Source organism: Melospiza georgiana, chromosome 3, assembly GCF_028018845.1.
Source record: "Melospiza georgiana isolate bMelGeo1 chromosome 3, bMelGeo1.pri, whole genome shotgun sequence".
Taxonomy (NCBI): Eukaryota; Metazoa; Chordata; class Aves; order Passeriformes; family Passerellidae; genus Melospiza; species Melospiza georgiana.
Genome location: NC_080432.1, coordinates 60,472,716 through 60,493,057, shown reverse-complemented (window position 1 = coordinate 60,493,057; position 20,342 = coordinate 60,472,716). Strand labels below are relative to the sequence as shown.

The following is a 20,342-nucleotide window of genomic DNA, read 5'->3' as shown; positions in this document are numbered from 1 at the left end:
TAAGGTCTGCAGTGGAATCCACTTAATAATGTGGAAGTGATAATCAATATTGATTCCCACACATCAAGGCATCTCTGAAGAAATTTCTAACAAGATTATATGGTGTGACTTATTCCTATGTTCTTATAAAATCCCTCACTATGAAATGGCTTCCTATAGATGCCAGTACCATGGAAAATGCATTTTCAGATTTTCATTTAAGTAGCTCATCAGAAGTCTGTCATTGATGGCATTACACACCTCACTCTCTATTTCCATTTCTTTTCTATAACAATTTATTAGGGAACCAGCCTGTGACACAGGGTCACAGTAATACATTTAATCTGCAGTTTACACCCTAGTTTAAATTCCCAGCATAACTTCACATATACACAGCTTTTCTCTGCTCTTACAGGTCTCTTCTCCATCATACCTTTCCCTGTGCAGCAGTCTATTAAAACAAAGGCTCAGTCTAGTCAGAAAGGGGCATCTGTCAGAAGATTTTCCTATTATTCTTTCATTACAGATTTTTATAGTCTATTCTTAAAGGCGAACCTGTAGTACATTAGTTCTAAATTAGACTTTGAATTTCAGTGGCCTAGAAACAATTGCTGTCTTTTTTCCTTTTCCTTTAGTGGAGTGTCAAAAATCTTCGGCATTTGTTTAAAACCGGGCTCGCCACTTGGATTGTGTAAGGAATAGGTTGGAGAGGCGCTGGGAAGGCAAAGCTCCTCCTGGTTAACACCGCCCCCCAGTGGGCTCGGACTGCTCGCGGGGGATGCTCGCAGTCGTGGGAAATCGGGAATGGAAGTTTTGCTCTTAATGCAAAGCCTTAGTGCCTGTAAAAGGAGCACTTCATACCATTCGTAGTAACAACCCCAGACTGAAGAATCCAGAGGCACCAAGAGAGGCAGAAATATGGCCAGTGCTTTGTGACTACAGAATCCATTTCCTGCAGAACTGTTTATTAGCCATGCTTATTCATAACCGGGGCAGTGCTACACTTACGGTTATTTAATTTAAACTTAAAATATTTTAAGGTATAACATGATTTAATATTTGTAAGAAGATGGTTTGGTGTCTGACTGACTTTCCAGTGTGCCTCTGCAAAGTCTGCCAAAGAAAAGGGATCCTTTGAGAAATTGCTTTACAGTGATTTAGCAATACTTCTGCTCTCTGTCACTCTAACATTGATTTAACCTTTGAAGTCATAATGCTGGGATCAGATTTTCCTAATGATTCTGCACCATACAAATAATAGTGTTAATCTAAAAGCTTTATGACCATACATCTCAACAAAACACACTTGTATGCAAGCTACAATTCTTTTGTTTTCAAACTTTATGGCACAGCTGGTTTAGAATATTTATAACTTTCAGGCATCATGATTCAAAGTATGTTCCAGTATCTCTTTTTGCATGCATTAAACAAGCAAAAGCTATGCTGGCAACAAATATCGGCTGCTTTGCTTTAACTGTACTTCACAAAGGCTGACAGAATTTCAGTTTAGGAAAGTCCCTTTTGATTTTCAGTAATGTTTGACTGTATGAAAAGAGAAATTATCTCAACTATGGTACACTGTAGCAACCAGGATATACACGTAGCAAAATCTTTTTATATTTATGCATTTATGTTTATGAGTATTTGTACCATGCACAGGCTGCATTTTCTAGCTAATTCTTTTTTTTGTTGTTCTTATAGATAAATGAGCAATGATATAAAAAATAGCTGAAAAAAACCCCCCAAAACATTTCTTCATATCTTACTTGCATTGTCTGATTTTTTTGAGTTAATCTTTGTACAAAATTCTGATTCAGAGACCTGAATTTGGCACTAGCTGTTTTGCAAGTACTGCTGTCCAAAATATAATGTGTCATGAAAACCCTTGAATTGAGAGTTTTGTGTAAAGGGTTTTTTTCTACTTACAAGTTTTCAGCCTGTCTGATAAAGAGTAGGGAAACAGAATCTTTTTCCTTGGCGGCGGATAACCAGCTCCCGTCAGTGCTGTGTTCATTTATCAAACTTTAATGGTCCAACCCCTTTCAGGAGTCCAGCCCTGGGATCGTGCCGGGTTCCCCGCAGTCGCCACCACCAGACACTGACTCCCTGGACAAACCCAAGCTGAAAGCTGGCGGCTCGGTGGAGAGCCTGAGGAGTTCCCTAAGTGGTCAGAGCTCAATGAGTAAGTTCAGTTGTAATTGTGTTGCTCCATTTCCGTGGCTTCAGGGAGCAGAGATCTCCACTGTAAGCAGAATCAGAGAAGGTCAAAGCAGAAACAGTGGTTAAAACGTGGAAAGGGTGAAGGGTTAGTCATTAGGGGTTTGCAAAGAACTGTAAGCTCTTTGGTGCAAAGGCAGGGCTTTTTTGCTTTATGTTTATACAGAACCCTGAAAAAAATGAAATCCTGCTTTCTATCTACTCGGTCCTGCTATTACAATATAAATATTCTAATATTAAATTAATGTAATAATTAACGTGTTTACTACTATTTAAGTAGTAAACAGGCTCATCTTCCACTGGATTTCTCCTGAGGGCCCCAGAAGGGCCTTCCACTCTCTGTTGAGAGAAACCTTGAGTTTCTTTCATCAGCTAGTTAAAAGAAGGGTAGTATTTAAAACCTCTCTGGTTTAGACTGTCTCTACAGGAAACAGCCTAAATGGAACACACGTGATGTGAACTTGCTACACTATTCACCAAATTTCTGGACTTGAGAGGGATTCTGGAACCCTCTTGCAGGCTTCAGAGCTTATTTTCCTCACAAACGTTTTGTGAGCAAAACTTCCCAGAAATATGTCGTCAATTTCTTGTGATGTGCCATAGATGAGACACTTGTTGAACAGCTTCTCTGTTAAATATTGAGGGGGTGAATTCAGGAAAGCAGGAATGCAGAGTAATTTGCTAACTCTCCCATCCACATGTGTGTATAAGAAGAAGCAGCATTTGGGGGCTTTTAACTTTGATTACCATGTTTTGTTGAAAGAAGACCCATTTTCTGTCTTGTCTGTTTGTGAAGCTTCTTCACAAAGAAACTTTTTTGTGAACTGATCCAATGTCCCTCACACAGGTGGTCAGACAGTGAGTACAACAGATTCCTCAACCAGCAACAGGGAGAGTGTGAAATCAGAAGATGGTGACGATGAAGAGCCTCCTTACAGAGGACCTTTCTGTGGAAGAGCCAGGGTTCACACTGATTTTACTCCGAGTCCTTATGATACAGATTCTCTGAAGCTCAAGGTACCAGCTATGTCTGTTTTTAAGGAATCAAAAATTTATTTTGCTAAAATTCTAAATTAAGACCTTTTTACAAAAACTATAGAATTCTTAATCTTTTAATGAATTTGTATCTGTTTTTGAAGGCCTTTAACCTGTCTTCGACATTTAAGATTTCCTTAAATAGCAATCACAGAACTATAGCAAAGTGTTATAGACTGTAAGTAACTACTAGTGTTTCTCTGCATCCATGGAAAGACACTTGTGTCTTTAGTCTCTGGAAAATTAAAGATGTGCCATGAACTCATTTCCATTTTGCAAGGATTTTGCTTAAAAGATTGGAAAAGTACTCTGTCTGCCGCAATGAAATAATCCTCAATGGAAAAATTTTCAGAACTCTTGGAAGAAATGTGCATGCACCTGCACACAGTGTCTCTTAAAGGCATTTCAGTTAATATAACTTGTTTTGAGTTAATATTGAAATACTTTGCTAACTGAGTGGTCACCACCCTTTAATTTTTCTGGATATCAGCTCTGATTATTCTTAGTTATGCTGTAGTCAACTCAAACTATCTGACTCCTTACGTTCATTACTTAAAATTCCAAGGGCAGCTAATCCCTATTAAACCAGATGTATGTAAGGTAATCTCTTGAGGCATGCAAAAGCAGTTGCATGTCCATTTCTTCATTACGGTCAGGAGCACATTAGGAAAAGCAACTTTATCAGTTCCCTCTGCATTGGCTTCCTTTGCTCAGGAGATCTGATTTGAAATTCTGCTCATATACACTGTGTTCTTCTTTGCACAATTTCAGGTAGTTGCAAGCATAGAGACTTTTGTACCAAAACAGCACTGATGCTCTACAGAGATGTCAGTGGGTTTGTGAATCTGGACCGTTGGGGTCCATTCCAGGATCTTTTGTTGACTTGCTCTAAGGCATATCACCTAATTTCTTTTTCTTCCATTTGTAAAACAAGTTTAATCAGACATCTTTGCAATTGCTGTGGTTAACCTTTTTAAACTGAAGTGTGTTGTCCATCCCATGTACATAGAAATCCAAGTGGGTGTGTTTGCTGAAATACCTGTCAGAAAGCTAAATGGCTTTCTTGCTTCTTTGGTCTGCAGAAAGGTGACATCATTGATATAATCAGCAAACCCCCCATGGGCACTTGGATGGGTCTGTTGAACAACAAAGTTGGCACCTTCAAATTTATCTATGTGGATGTGCTAAATGAAGAGGAAGAGAAGCCGAAGCGGCCCACCAGGAGACGGCGAAAAAGCAGACCACCCCAGCCCAAGTCAGTTGAGGATCTCTTGGATCGCATCAATTTGAAGGTCCAAATTCTCTCTATCTCTGCTTACCCTTTCACTTTTTCTGGCAGGAAGGGGACCACGCCTTTGAAGTTGTTAGTTCTGGAAGCTACACACCAGATTCATAATCCTAAGGATTGTGACACTGCTTAGCAGAATCGGGTCTTAGCTGCAGAGTGAAAATAGCTGAAGTGCAGAACTGCCTGTCAGGCTTGATGAAGTGCTGCAGGCTGTGAGTCGTGTACACTCAGACACTGGAAATTGTTGCACAGTATGACCACAGGCTAGCACACTCCAGAGGCAAGCAAAAAGTGTAAAATAACAACAGTTATCCTGTCCTTAAAGAGGACATTTTTTCCATGTTTCTATTCAGAAGTGCTTGGGATAAATTGATGGGGCTGTCATTCTCCCTTCATACTTGTCCCCTCATACAGAGCCATGCCACGTTGTGCCTTCAGGTAGCATGGTACTCAGGCCATCTAATGCACTGCATTCCAAACACAACAGTATGTGCAGCGTTCTAGTTCTGGCACAGCTACCTCCCTGAACTCAGAGCAGTGCTTATGCAAACTACAATGCTATAATTTTGCTGTTGTGCCTTGGTTTGCACTTACTTCACTTACTGCTTTTCTTGCTGGTTGCAAAAATCTCTTTTAGCATCTTTATTGACAAAATAAGTTGAATAAATATGTTGTCTTACCACTCATTTTTTTTCCCTTTGTGCAGGAGCACATGCCCACTTTTCTGTTCAATGGTTATGAAGATCTGGATACCTTTAAGCTTTTAGAAGAGGAAGATTTGGATGAACTGAACATCCGAGATCCTGAGCACAGAGCTGTTCTCCTCACAGCAGTGGAACTTCTTCAGGAATATGATAGTACGTGGGATGTTTGAGGTTTTCTGTTTTACTAGAGCTCTGCCAAGAACCTTGTGAACCCCTTAAACCAGAAAACTTGTTCCAGGATTTTGATCTTTTTTTTCCTAATATAGTTATTTCGAGGGTAATCCTGTGTAACGTTAGATTTTTGAGAGGTGACGCAAGACTTCTTTTGTTCTGCTGGAATTACTCTGTTCGTGTAAGCCTTACCACCCAACTTATTTAATAAATATCAAGTGTAAAACACATAACACTTTAGAATATTGATGCTCAAGAATAAATCATGAGATTACCTACTTAAAGTAGGAGGCTGAGACATAGAGAATAAGAAAGAAGAAATTTCTAGATTAGAGGGAAGAGATTAAGATTATCAAGAGTTAAAAAAGTCAAAGCCCAGAGGGCTGTGGAGAAAGTATAATGTGAATTAATTTTAACACATGCTTTTGGTTCTTGGACTGTTAACTGCATGATTGTAAAGGTAGCTTCAGTTGTGTATATGACAACACAGCAATTTTCAAAGGGAGCAAATATATCAGTCAAGTGCAGAGTGAAAAACAGTGACTCACCTATCTATGTACAACAGTGCAGTTTTGCTCACTGAACCACGTGGTCTTGGGCAAGTGGTTGCAAAGACAAGGAAAAGTGGAATAAGCCATGGCAGTCAAATGCAGGGGTGTCTTTGCTGCACAGGAGTAAGCAGAGCCTAGCTGCAGTGACCTAAGACAGTTCTGAATTTTCCCTTCATCCCCAAGTATCAGCAGAAGGTTGATATCCACCAAGCAGAGTCAGTGGAATGGATTGTGTGAGGGCATTCTCAGCTGCTTCTGTGCAAATTCCTATGTTTTAGCTTAAACTTCCATAGCAGCTATTTAAACAGCTGTTATTAAGTCGGAAATGCTTAATTCAATTACAGCAATATGTGTGGTGAATATCTTTAGACAGTGCTGTGTGGCCTGTGTAGTTTTCTTGTTCATTTCCCAAAGAGGCAATCCACTCTTTCCTTTCCCTCCTCTAGCTACTAATAAAGTTGCAGTTACAGAATTAGTTTCTTTTCACTTATATCAGAGTAGCTTTTTGTCACCTCAGATGAGCTTCTCTTCATTATTTGCAGACCTATTTAGAATGCTGAACTTCCCTGAAGTAATAATTTTCTTCAGGATCCTTCAATTTTGGTTTGCAAACTTGAAGATTTGGTGGTTGGAAAGTACAAATTCCAGCTCCAAGTCAGGATGATGAGGAGAAAGAGAAATGGAGACCAGACAGATGAAATCTGGGAGGGGCAACAGCACATAGTTCTACCCCATAATTACCTGTCATGTACTGAGAGTAGGAATGGGAGTAGCCATTTCTGACATTTCATTGCAGAGGGAAAATTACCACAGCATAAACTGTGTTCTTGTATCATGACACTGGTTTTCTGTATCTTCAGCTCCAGATTTAGCTTCTTTATGAAATATGCTTCCTGCCAAAAATTCTGGGTAAATTCCTGGCATCCAGTATATGTAAGCTGGATGGACCACACTTGAGTGTTGGCTTTTTACATAGACCGAGGAAGGAAGGAATTGGCATCATTAGTCTCCTTCATGTCCCTTTGTCCTTTCTTAGGGGACGATTATCTAATGTGCCAGACTCAGTCTCAATCCTTCCTCCAGGTCTTCTGGGAAGGTAATTCAGAGTTAGGATTTTTAGTTATTTTCCACTTGACTTGATTCTTTTCAGCTCTTTTGTTCTGCTTTAGGTGTTGGAGGATTTTTGTGAGTCTTAGAAAGAACTTTGACATAAGCATTTTAAATAAATTTCTGTGGTGGTAAGTTGCAGAACTTGGCCCCAAGGCAGCTGAGGAGCACAGGAATTCCATTCTGCTTTCATTGTGTACCATGCTGCTCCTTCACACTCTTGCTGAGGCTGTTGTTGATAATTTGCCAAACAGGATGAATGTTTCCAACATTTGTGATGGCTTTCCTAATGCTCACTCTTTTCTGATACAAATAATACAAAAGGAAAGATCATAGAATCCTTTAGGTTGGTAAAGACCTTTAGATACACCAAGTCCAATCGAGTCCAGCACTAAACCTGTCCCTAAGGGCCACATCTACATGTCTTTGAAATACCTCCAGAGATGGTGACTGAGTCACTGCCCTGGGCAACCTGTTCCAGTACCTGACCACCTTTTCAGTGAAGAAATTTTTCTCAATTCACAAACTAAGCGTCCCCTGGCACAACATGAGGCCGTTTCCTTTAGTTCTGTTGTTTGTTGCTTGGCAGAAGGGGCTGACCCCCACCTGGCTACAACAGTGCAATTCTAGAGGACATTTAGGTTTCCCCTGAGCCTCCTCTTCTCCAGGCTCAACACCCCCATCTCCCTCAACCACTCCTCATAAGGCTTGTGCTGCAGACCCTTCACCAGCTGTGTTGCCCTTCTCTGAACATAATGGTGTTTGAAATGGAAGGTTGAGAAGTTCAGCTGCATTTTCTGTTTGGCTGTTTTTCACTGTGTTCTCACATCCTCTAGGTAACAGCGATCAGTCAGGATCTCAGGAGAAACTTCTCATTGAAGGCCAAGGCCTAAGCGGATGCTCTCCTCGGGATTCTGGCTGCTATGAAAGCAGTGAAAATCTGGAGAATGGTAATGGTGACAGCAATGAGCCTTACAGTTCCTGCAGTCTTTTCTTTTTAGAAGATATCTTCATATACTTTTTCTCCTGTCCCTAGCTAACACAAGCTACTTCCTACTTGACTTTGTCCTTTGCTCTGACTACTACCTCTTTCCCTCTTGGCTTGAGACATTGGTTTTCACTGCTACTGTCTTCACTGCAAGCAGCCTTCCAAAGGGGCCGATGCAAAACCAGTCTTCATGCACTGTCTTGCTCTCTGTTTTGCCATTGTGAATAGTTTGCTGCTCATTTAAAAGAAGAAATAACTATATTGGCAAATAATTAAAAAATTCATAAACAGGGTGTTTTTAAAAAATCCAATGCAAACTAGTAAACTTTATTAAAAGATGAACATCATTATTTATATACTAAGATTAGAGACAAAGAAAAAAATGTACATCTTTTGAGGTGTTTCAGGGGGGGCCTGTCAAATCACTTCGTACAATGAGCATAGGGTGTCAGTTCTAACTGTAGGATACAGTACTTCTACACTGAACAAGGTTTATGTGAGCTAAACCTCAAATCTCTGCCATTTGGAGAGTAGGAAGGATATTAAGTATTTTGGATGTATTTTACTTTACAGATAACAGTTACTAATAAAGCTGAAGGTCAAATCAAATCTATGCTTGAAATGGCATTGAGTTCTTCTACAGTAAAATTAACAAAAAGGGAATAAATCATTTTCTTTCAGAAGCATTTGACAGAGATTTCTTATTATGCTTCAGATTTTATTTTTAATGGTGGGTTTATTTGCTCCTAGGTAAAACTCGAAGGTCCTGTCTTCCACCCTCTAAATCAGCAATTGAGCATAGCTTTAGGGATTTCAGCAGAAACCAGCTATCAAATTATCCCACTCTTCCACTGAGCAAGTCAATAGAAACTCTGCAGCCAGGGGAAAAAGAGAGCCGGCTGGGTTGTGCACATCGTGCTCTGAAGAGCTCTGTCAAGCCTCCAGCCATCATGGCTCTGAAGAAGAACCGCAGAAGTTTACCAGTAGCTGTGTGTCGAAGCTATGAAACTCTGGATGGCCCCCAGGGTGTAGATACATGGCCAAGATCCCACTCACTGGATGATCTCCAGGGAGAACCCAATACCAACTTACAGGACGCTAACAAGAAAGTAGGTTCTTTTCCTCAGGATTCACTGGATACAGCTAAAAAGGCAACTGGCTCTGCCTTGCCACCTCAGTCTCACGGAGGCAGCTGTAAGGTAGATGATGTCATGGCTAGGCAAGGCAAAGGGGCTGCTAATTCTCAGAAGGGAAGAGCTAAGGAATTGAACTGCTCTGTAATGGAGACTGCAGGTGGAAAGCCTGCTCCATTCCCCCTGAAAAACTGTGAAGCTCAGCCTGCCTTAGTGATGCATCATGCAACAAGGACACCTGTGGAAATACAGAGTAAAGGTTTTCATGACCTTGCACAGGCTGATTATGCTCCAGTCCTCAAGGGAGGTCTAGAAGCTGAGCAAAAAAGCACAAACGAGGCAAGAATGCAACCAAAAAATCCCTCTCAGCCACCACCTGTCCCTGCCAAAAAATGCCGAGAACGCCTTTCTAATGGATTATATCATCCTCCCACGACTACAAGTGGAAACCACTCGAGTTTAGAAGCACCATGTTTGCCAGTAAAAAAGACAAGCTCATCCACTCCCATTGATTGTCATGGAGTACCTGTCCACAGGACATCTTCTGAGCAGGAGCCCAGTAGCCCTCCTAGCCCGCTGCCACCCTGGCTGTCGGAGCTCCCAGAGACTGCTAGTGTTCAGCAGCATGTGGTAAAGCTTGGTCCTGCATCAGCAAGGAAAGTCTCATGCAGCAGAGGAATGGATCTGGAAATGGTGATAGAAAACAAGCTGCAGTCTGAAGACATTGATCTTACTGAAGAACCATACTCAGACAAGGTAAGTGGTAATCACTGCAGTGGTTTTATTCCACTAGCATTCCAAGACATAGTCTGTCATTCATTGTATCTGTCATTTTTTGTGGGTAACTGGCCTAGATAAACCAACAATCATTGGGACATTAGACATTCTACAGCTCTTGTTTGTCTTTGCTATCAGACTTTATGACTAAAGTAGTTCTTGTGTTGTAGGACTCAGAAATCATCTTCTCAGACCACTGGTGCCTTGGTGGCACTGGACATGGGAATGTGTCTCTCTCTGCTAATGTGGGGGAATAGAGCTGAAAAAGGAAGTAATTATTAGACTTTATGTTTCCAAGAAACTCTGAATTGATAGCATCAATTAGTACATCTTTTTGTAGTGGAGGGAAGGAAGGAATATTTTAGGGATTGCTTTTTTTAGTTTTCTTGGAATCTTGAGGAAAGCTCCTTCTTGCTTCAGTCCTACACTTTTCTTTCTGTTGCATTGGTTGGTCTGTATAGCTACACTTCTTTAATCTGTCCTCTCTCCTTTGTGTCTGGCTGGGAACATTCAGCATGGTCGCTGTGGCATTCCTGAGGCTTTGGTACAGAGGTACTCTGAAGATTTAGAGCAGCCTGAAAAGGATGTGGCTACAAACATGGACCAAATCCGGGTAAAGCAGCTGAGGAAGCAGCATCGCATGGCAGTGAGTATTTCCATAAAGCAGATTTTCTCCTTTCTGAGCAGACTGTTAAAAGGACTGGCTAGTAGTAAAGGGAGATACTTCAGAAGTCCTGGTACAGAAGTACTCCTTATATTCATCCAGCAGGTACAAGATAGGTAGAAGTACTGCTGGGGCAGGAGGTAGCTCCCCCAGTCCCAAAGGAGGACAGTCAGTAGTTGAAAGGAAAGTGGATAGCATTCTCTTGGCCAAATAATGATCTTAAAAGTCTAAGCAGACTGCAAGCAGTGGTAACAGAGACATGCTCACTAAGGATGGCATGTAGTAAATGCTTCTGTATTAAAATTTGAAAGGCTTTACACTCCTTTTTCATTTTTTAACCTGCACTAGTGTCCACTTCTCCTTAGCAAAAGCAGAAGGGAGAAACCATCAAAAACTTTAATGGCTTCTTCTGAGAGAACTTGTCTGTCTGAGGAGGTATTAGGCAAAATTGGTATTCTCTTGCCTTACTGAGAAATTAAATGCATCACTCTGAAAAGTCTTATTACTGGGTATTCTTTACTGATCTCAGACTGATTCAGAATGGTACATGAAGATCAGCCAAGCAGCTGGATACTGCCCACTGTGTCTATGTTGCCAAAACTGTTGTCCGTGTTTCTGGCCAAGGGATCTGAGCCTTTCAGCCCACACCACTATCATACTGACAAATGTGACATGAGAAAAGTTAGAACATCTGCTATGAAATTCTACCAGTTTGGAAGAGAAAACAAACAAAAAAAAAAAGACTTGTTGTAAAACAAGCAGATGTGTTTAACATTAAGGGTTCTCTGTTCTTTTTTTTCACTCCCCAGATTCCAAGTGGAGGACTCACAGAAATTTGCCGTAAACCGGTATCCCCAGGACTCATCACCTCTGTGTCTGACTGGCTGATTTCCATTGGTCTGCCTATGTATTTCAGCCTGCTCACAGAAGCAGGATTCAACACACTGAGCAAAGTGCCTTCTCTGTCACAAACTTGCCTTCAAAAAGCTGGCATCACAGAGGAAAGGCACATAAGCAAGCTCCTGGCAGCAGCAAGACTCTTCAAACCTCTTGATCCAGAGGCAATTTAACATGCTCCATAGGGTGACATTGCCTGGTCGAGAATCCACTGCTTCTTCCTGCACCAGTACCGCTCTAATCACTTCACATAGCTAAAGGGATCAAGGAGTTGGCCCCCCAGGACAGGCAGATATCTTCTTCAAAAGATATGAAAGTATTTGGCCACTGAAGGAGAAGAGAGGCAACCACCAGGTAGCATAGATGTGGTACTTCCCTCCCCCCTCACTCCCATCTAAAGTATCCTGTTTCATAAACTGCACAGGGTTGGCCTGAGAATCAGACAGCTTCACAGAATTAAGGGACCCTTGCACATTTTCCTCAAGTTTGTGATAGTGATACTAGTAACAGGTCTTTTGTACATCTAGGTTCCAGGTACCTGAAATCAGTTCTAAAGACCAGGTACAAATCAAGGTGCAAATTCCAGTAGAAGCTGTTTGGCAAATGTCTTTTGTTTATTACAGCAGTCTAGAGCTAAAAACAAAGCCCTCCCCAGTCGTCTTTGCTGTTGCTTGGTGTAGGTCCCAGTTGCTACGAAGCCTTTAGCTAGGCTGAAGTTGATGGACTGAAATTAGTTTTCAGTGGGGTCCATCTCTGTCACTTCAATGCAACTAACCCACGGAGAGTCAGAAAGCTTCTTTTTATTTGTACAGAGCTGAGATAATTTTTATAACTGCTTTCTAGCAATCAGCTTTTTATTTGCCTTAAAATAAGCTTTTAAGCAGTTACCTAGTGTTCACTTTACCTGTTTTCACATTTTCCAAGCCTTGTTTCAACCTGTCACACTTAAGTTGCATTTAGGGTGATTTCCAGCTGAAGTAGCTTCTATAAAATGCCTCATCATAACATCTCCTGTACTGTAGAGGTGCTTTTACAAATGCAGGGATATGCTAGGTTTCAGTTGTCAGGTTAACTCCTTGTTCACTACAGTTTGCATTTACTGTTGTTACTAAACTGTTCCAAGATATACTGCCTTGTATATATGTAACTGCTTTTCATTTTAATCATATTCTGTGTACTGTGTTATATTGTCAATCATTATGCGGCAGCTTTGACTTGGTATCCTGACCATATTGATTCCAAACAGTGGGTTTCTACAAATGAAAATTCACTTGCATTGAAAAAGCAAATTGTGTCCCATAGAAATCATTAGACCCAGTAATTCCATGGCATGGACAAGAAAATTCCCAGATAGTCTTATGAATAACACTGTGATTTTTAGAACACACCACTGCATTAATATTACCTCTCGCTGGAAAAGAGCATTGTTCTGGCAAATGTGATGAACCGTTTCTCATGACACAATGATATTTTTCTGCCTCCATGTGAAATGTTCCAGTCGCATATGTGACTAATGACAGATTTTATTTTTCTATATTGGGTACATGTTTTATATACCAAATACAAATGATCATGAATAGCACATAACCAGATTTTTTCTTTGGGGTCTAAATGGTGTGTCCTTCAGCTTCTTGTAGGGCAAATGCTCTGTGGAAGACAGAGCAAGCTTAGTCTGGCAGTTAAAGGGAGATAGAATAGAAACCTGGGCACAGGCTGGGATGTGTGGCTGTTTCCTGTATCAGTTCTGACATCAATTTACTGTATAAAACCAGACAAGGCACTTCACTGTTTGGTGCTCCAATTATCCCAGTCTCATACTGGGATATCCCAGCTCATACTGAGCTAATGACTTATGATAAAATGCTGTCAGATTGATGAATGAAAGATTGTGGTTACTCCATGATTCCTTACTATATCTGGCCCTTCACAGTCATGTTTTAAGTGGATGCATTTTACTACAGATGATAACTAATTTGCCTTCTGGTAGAATTGATAGCTGTTAGGTTTACTTCCCACATTTCATACTTCACCAGTGTCTCTCATGCCATCATATGAAGGCAACTAAGTCACTGATGCAACTTGAAGTTGTTCTCAAGCAAAGCTCTAATATTCTTCTTGGTGTCTGATAAGCAGCATGTTCTCATATGACAGAATCAGGAGAGACAGAGCAGACACATGTTTTGTACAGCTGGTGAAAGTCTGTGCAGCCTTGCCTCAAGTCCCATGTGCAGTTTTGGGCACAAGAGTATAAAAACTACATTAAGCTATTGGGGAGCATCCAAAAGAGGGCCACAAGGATGGTGAAGGGTCTGGAGGGGAAGCTTTGTGAGAAGCAGCTGAGTCTGTTCAGCCTGGAGGAAACTGAGGGGAGACCTCGTTGCACATCCTCAGGAGAGGAAGCAGAGGGGCGGGTACTGATCTCTTCACTCTGGTGACCAGGGACAGGACCCAAGGGAATGGCCTGAAGCTGTGTCAGGGGAGGTTTAGGTTGGCTATCAGGAAAAGGTACTTCATCCAGAGGATGGTTGGGCACTGGAACAGGCTCCCCAGGGAAGTGGTCACTGCTCCAAGCCTGTCTGAGTTCAAAAGATGTTTGGACAATGCTCTCAGGTACATGGTGTGACTCTTGGGGATGGTGCTGTGCAGGACCAGGAGTTGGACTTGATGGGTTCCCTTTTGTAGCTCAGTATATTCCATGATTCTAAAAGATAAAAGAATTTTTTTTAATTGATTTTTTAAATTTTTTTTTTCTCTTGTTCTTCTCTGAGGCTTACATGGTGACTATCAGTAAGCAGGAGATGGAAAGAGTATTGAGACTTCCTGGGATTGCTAGCAGGGACCAGAACAGAGTAGAAGTAAGTGGACAGTAGTTATATTACAGCGAGGGAAAAGTCCATGCTGACTATAGCAATAAGAAAGGAAACAAATTTCCTTGTGTTGCAGGGAAGACAAGTCATATAATAAAGCTCTCCCATATTAATCACTCCCCCCTCTCTTAATAACAGAAGGAGAATTATGGGAATAAGCTGAACCTGTTTGCCAAACTCTCTTTGTAAATCCATTCTTTTTTAATGATTATGTGACCCAAGGAAACCAAATCACACCCATTAGGACTGGAGTGAGCAGTTTGAGATTTATGAGTTTTAATATTTGTTTTGTTTTCTTTTATAGACTGTGCTTTGTAGTCTTACTTGAATTACAATTTTAGTTTATATTCTAATCAAAAAAAGCCTTAAGCTTCTCAGTGTTTGAGCTTCCCTGCTGTGGTTTCAGTGACCTGTGGCATTCCCCAAGCAGCTGAGGTGGTGCATTGTGAGAGCCATAACCTCTTGCATCTTCTTGCAACCTTCAGTGCTCTAAGCAAAAGTTCACTCATTAACTCTTGGAAAGCACAGAAGAAACCTGCTGCTGGAATCTTAATCTGCTCTACTCAGGCTCACCATGTTAATAAGTATCTATCCATTGTATCTTAGTAACCCAAACAGCTATTTAACAATAGAAGCAGCAAGCCCAAAATATTACCAAATGCCATTATAGTCATATGCTTTGATCAATAACCTGCTGTTGCTACCCAGGTGGCAATTCCCTGTGCTCTTCTATAAGCCTGGCTGTGGATGCAGACTGGGAGCATGATCAGAAGCATTAAACATTGCATTATTCAAACAGGCCATCATGTCTAAGAGCAGCAATAGTGGTCGATTCACCAAGTCACAGCTGTGCAGTTGTACTGTATTATTTTTAGAATAAATAATACTTTCAGTCCAAGATACTTTTAGCATTAATTGACACCCTTTGGGGAATCAAAACTGTTAAGCAAGTTATGTAACAACTAACAAAGTTGCACTTTCTGTATATGAAATCAATATTTAAATAACTTATTTTTCTCCATTTGCTGTTCTTAAATGATGTAAGTAGCTGTAATATACCAGTACTCAATATGTCCTGCAGTTTGCTTCAACCCAAGAAAGCTGTGTATTGTAAAGAAAAAAAAAAACAAAAACAAAATATGAATGTGTAAAGATTATTGTGCTGTTTCATTTAGCAAAAAAAATGGTTGACAAAAGGGTTTTCCTGTGTATCAAAACTTGTCTATAATTATATGTCATACTGTTCATAGATAAAAGGTAAATAAATTTCCATGGTCTCTCTCTTTTTTTCTGTTTTGTTTTTTTTTGTTTTGTTTTGTTTTTTATTGTTTTTTTCTTTTGTTGTTGTTTTTATTTTCGCTAACAGATCCTCTATTTAATGCTTACGCAGTGATGTCCAGTGATGTAATTTTTTTCTTATTTATTTGCCCCTCACCCTGTAGCTTACCAAGCCTCTAGTTCCTCTCCTTGTTAACCACTGTTACAGGAGGAGGAAAAGGTTTAAAAAATTAAAAATATTCAAAGCCCAGGTAATTCAGGACTAGAAGCAGCTGTTAAATTATATTATGCACAGTCCAAACTTTGTGTGTTATATCCTGTGAATGTCCAGATGCTGGGCTCAGTGAGATATGTGTGAGAGGCCTCCCAGGTCTCCCCTGGAGAGCTTTACCACTTTGCAGTGGAATAATTAATACTTGGTGAACCAGGAGGAAGGGCCCATGAGTACAATGCTGTGGAGCTGTAGTTAAAGTTCTTGCCTGCAAGAAGGGATTTCAAACATGGTTTGCAAATGCAGCTCTGCTTTGTTTGGCTGGTGAGGTGCTGGAACTCCTGAGCAGCCAGGTAATGTCTCCAGTCTGGAATACGATGCCAGTGCCCAGGGTTGGGGACAGAGGAGCCTTGGGACATGACTCTTGGCATTTCCTTCCAGCTCACCTGAGTAACTCCTTGCTGACTATTTTGCATTTGTTAAATTTGCTGTGTAATTAATGGGTATGCTTAGCTGCCTAACAGCATGCGGCCAGCTCCTTATGGCAACGGCTTGAAGTTAATCCTTTGTGGATTTAGAGGGGAGCTGTGTCTGCACGAGTTGTCGTAAACCGGAAGCTGAACTCAGGAAAGGCACAAAGCGGAAAACAAAAGAATCTTTTGGGCTGGATCCAGACAGCTGAATCCTCGTTCCCCCCGGGCAGCGATCCCCGCGGAGCTGCGGGACGTGGCGAGCGGCCGGCGGCCATGAGGGGATGAGGGCTCTGTGCGGCCGTGAGGGGATTAGGGCTCTGCGCGGCCCTGAAGGGGCGAGGGCTCCGCCCGGCCATGAGCGGGTCAGGGCATCGCGCGGCCCTGAGGGCGCTCGGGCGGCAGAGGGCGCCGCGCCGCCGGGACCCGCTGTTTCCAAGGGTCTCTCAAGTAACAAAACAGAAATAAAAACAAAACAAACGCTGCACAACGTGAAAAGCCAGGGCGCTTGCCATTTCTGCAGCTGGAAAGAGCATTGCTTCCCTTCCAAGATTGCTGTGGTCCAGGATTGCGTTGGGAGAAGCTGAAACACAAAGCCCCCATCTATTGCTCTCAGCGTTTTGCTGCTGTGTTTGATCCAAATGTGTGCTAACCACAGTAGCTGCTGCCAAAACCAAACAACGCCACCCTCAACACATACATACCGATCCTGATTCTAAAACTTCTCTTTCCACATGTGTTTGCACCAGAAAATGAGATGTGGGAGAAACGTGCTAAAAATTCTTGCTGCTAATACTTAGAAAAAGAAACTTTATGCCTGAGCAGAGGGTTCATGTGTAAGCCCCCAGGGACTTAAAAGCTATGAATGTAATGTCACATGTACCACCAGAGCCACCTCAGGAGTCCACTAAAGGATGATCCTTTAACTTTCAGGAAGCAGTACAAAACAAATGGTGTGACTCTTGGGGATGGCGCTGTGCAGGGATGGGAGTTTGACTCGATGATTGTTGTAGGTCCCATCCAACTCAGCATATTCTATGATTCTATGGTTCTCACTAGTTCTTAGCCTTGCTCTTTTTCAGGCACTGCAGTCTTTCATAGCATGAATGGACATCATTATTTGTTTCCTTCAGTTCTGTAACACAAGTAGTCTATGCTGAGCTTGTGCCTGCAGTAGTTTGCTTGCAGACATACTGGTACTGTTCAAGTCCCAAAGCTCTGATATTACCGAGATTCTGTCATTTCCAGTCGGCTTGGGCCTCTCTCCAAGCAGAAGAATTTTTGCACATGTAAATGGACTTAGTAATATTCTACACCAAATAGACCCCAAGGCTTCTTTAAAAACTTTTCAGGACATTTATTGAATTAGTATTCTTCCAAAGAGAAGCAGATGAGAACAAAGCCATAGGTCTTATTTGAAAGAAATACTGTTTCTTGGCCTGCAGCAGTTGAAGTCCATGGAAAATATAGGTGCCTATGGTCAAACAGAAAGATGCCTGGTGTGATTAGCTGCTTCCAAGACTAGACAGGTTTGAGTAGGAGAGAAAGGTAAGTTTGGATTACAGTTTCATACTCCAAACCACCTTGCTGTTAATGAATTTGTTTAAGTTTGCCATCTCTAAGATGAATCCTGCATAGCCTTTGAGGTTCTGGACTTGGCTGTCCAAAGGTGGATCCATTCCAGGTAGGCAGAGACCTTTGCATCCCTGACAAGTTCTACCTTCCTTATGCTACTATGCATATGCTATTCTGAAATTCCCACAAGCTGCATTTTTTCATTTAGCCACAAATTGCATACACAGATACGCAAGTTTGTGAGAATAAGCCTGGTGTTTATGTCCACAAATCCTGTCTTAAGGGGACACCCTTGTGAATTAGACTATCAATCTACTGCCTTTTTTTTTCTCTCTCTCTTTAGCTTCACTAACTCCTATGGTAATGAATACTCACTGGGTACTAAAAATGGAAGATACAATTTTTCATTTTATTTTTTATGTTTTACTGAAGCATGACTAAACTGTTAATACTAGAACTCACTTTTAAAGTTCTGATTTAAGTGGCTCCATTTGCACTTAGCCAAACAAAAAAAACCTACCACTGTTTCTCTGCCTCGAAGAGTGGAACTCTATTGTCTCTCTGGCAAGTTCAGTGTTGATTAAAAAACCTATGCAATGCTACCTCAGCCCTGTGGTGAGCTGTTCCTGTACATCACTAGCAGTGTGACAGTAGCCTCTCTTCCATCCTGATGTCCTGAGTCCCCACTGGAACAAGCTTGGTAGTGACAGATAAGGTTAGTTCAACTTGCAGGTGTGTTCAGGTCCTAGCAATCCTACAAATCCAAAGAAAAAAGAATTTGCAAAATCCTGCTGTATACTCTCTGAGGTGTAAGCAATTTTATGGCTGGCACTGTCTATCTGAAACCAGGATGAGTGACACTTCTGAGCACCCTGGGACTGCAGGCAAGCACTACATACCTTTTTTTTTTCTTTAAGCAGCACTGAATTGCCTGCCATCCAGAGGAGCTGCTGCATGAGTGAGCAGCTCCCGTTTGCTGATATTGAGAAGCAGGATTGTCCCCCTGGTGCCTCCCACTGCGATCAGATCTGCTGCTGTTACAGAGCAGCGCAGGCTGCGCTTCCTTATGATCATCAAAGCGTGAGCATCACAGAAGCATAGACGGTGTTTTGGATTTGGAGCAGTGCAATTTCTGGAGAGCAGAAGAATGGCTTAGATGAATTCAATTACACAAAAAAAAGTGCTTATGTGCTTAATAAAGTCATCTAATGAAATGAGAGATGAGAGGCTCTCTCAATTCATTAAACCAGTTCCTTTTGAAAGAGACTTTTTTTTTGATTAAGAGCATGCCTTGGGACCAATTGCTGACTTCTCAGTTTTTTTCTCGTCAGTCTGATGACAAAGTAAGGAAAAGTTTCAGGCTGCTTTCTAACACACATGTGAGCATCAGTCAAAAATTTGCTTTTTGGCCCACAGGAAATCTCTGGAAGGCAATCAAAAACTTGTTTGTTTTCTTTTTTTCTTTTGTGTCTAATTTAGCAGTTTCAACAGTTGTGTTTTGCTTCAGGAATATGGGAAGCTTCAACCTGAGTCTGTGAGGATTCATGGAAATTCACATCACAAGCAATGGCCCAAACTTCCATGCAATGTCTGTGTGTAGATATGTCTCCCCTGGGGCTGGCAGGTGTCTGCAACACAGTGTTTAACCTTCCAGGCCAAGCTTCAGAGTTGTTTCATGCCCAGGAACACATAAATTTCTCTACGCTTGTCTGCATACACAGTAGACCAAGATTCAGCCTCACTCCTTGCATCTTTGTGGGCTGCATCCTACTGCCTTCTCCTGTCATGTTACATGTTTGGCCTGTGAGAAGACCAAAGCCAAGGTTTTTTCAAGTTCTGGTCATTGTCTGGTGCTCACTTAGGAGTGTCCCCAAGCAAAAGTGGCTCATAGTGCCTTGTGTAAGCAGCCCAAGAGATATAAATGGCTTGGTGAAAACACAATTAACATGACACTGATCTGGTGAATACCTCCTTAGAGCCTCACAAAGATCCTGGGTATAACACAGAAAGGGAGGGGAAAAAAAACAGTGAGCTGGAGACCCTCCATGCTGGTCACTATTTCTGCTCCTTTTTCCAGGTGCATCTACTTTGCTGAGAACTTTTGTAAAGTTCTGTGAAGTCAAGATGCTGTTTGGCACTGAACTCAGGTAATTGAGAGAGCATCCGTACCAGATGCTCTCTCTTAGTAATTCTAAGAAGTACTGCTTTTACTGATAGCAATGAGTCCTGAAGCACAAGTAGTGAAAGGCCCAGGAAAGCAGGAAGCTTTGGTGGCTAACAGTGAAATCCTACAGATGTTGTCTTCTGGATGTAAGTGAAGTAAATCTAGATAAATCCTACTTAGAGAGAACTGCAAATATCTGTCATGTTGCACCCTGAAGCTTGTGCAAGGTTTTCACAATGCCAGAGTAGGAAACATCTGATTTCTCT

The 20,342-nt window shown here is 41.5% G+C and overlaps 1 protein-coding gene across 4 annotated transcripts in view; it reads left to right on the top strand.

Annotated features, from left to right (window-relative positions):
- The window catches only part of LOC131081216 (SAM and SH3 domain-containing protein 1-like), a 525,757-nt gene extending 510,098 nt beyond the window's left edge, over nucleotides 1–15,659 (top strand). For all 4 annotated transcript variants that reach the window (XM_058020163.1, XM_058020165.1, XM_058020162.1 and 1 more), the window contains exons 13-20: nucleotides 2,026–2,161; nucleotides 3,044–3,213; nucleotides 4,314–4,523; nucleotides 5,226–5,376; nucleotides 7,889–8,002; nucleotides 8,791–9,929; nucleotides 10,465–10,596; nucleotides 11,424–15,659. In XM_058020163.1, coding sequence (XP_057876146.1) covers nucleotides 2,026–2,161; nucleotides 3,044–3,213; nucleotides 4,314–4,523; nucleotides 5,226–5,376; nucleotides 7,889–8,002; nucleotides 8,791–9,929; nucleotides 10,465–10,596; nucleotides 11,424–11,684 — 2,313 coding nt within the window. In that variant the 3' untranslated portion in view covers nucleotides 11,685–15,659. The remainder of the gene's footprint in view (nucleotides 1–2,025; nucleotides 2,162–3,043; nucleotides 3,214–4,313; nucleotides 4,524–5,225; nucleotides 5,377–7,888; nucleotides 8,003–8,790; nucleotides 9,930–10,464; nucleotides 10,597–11,423) is intronic.
- Nucleotides 15,660–20,342: the final 4,683 nt, after the last annotated feature.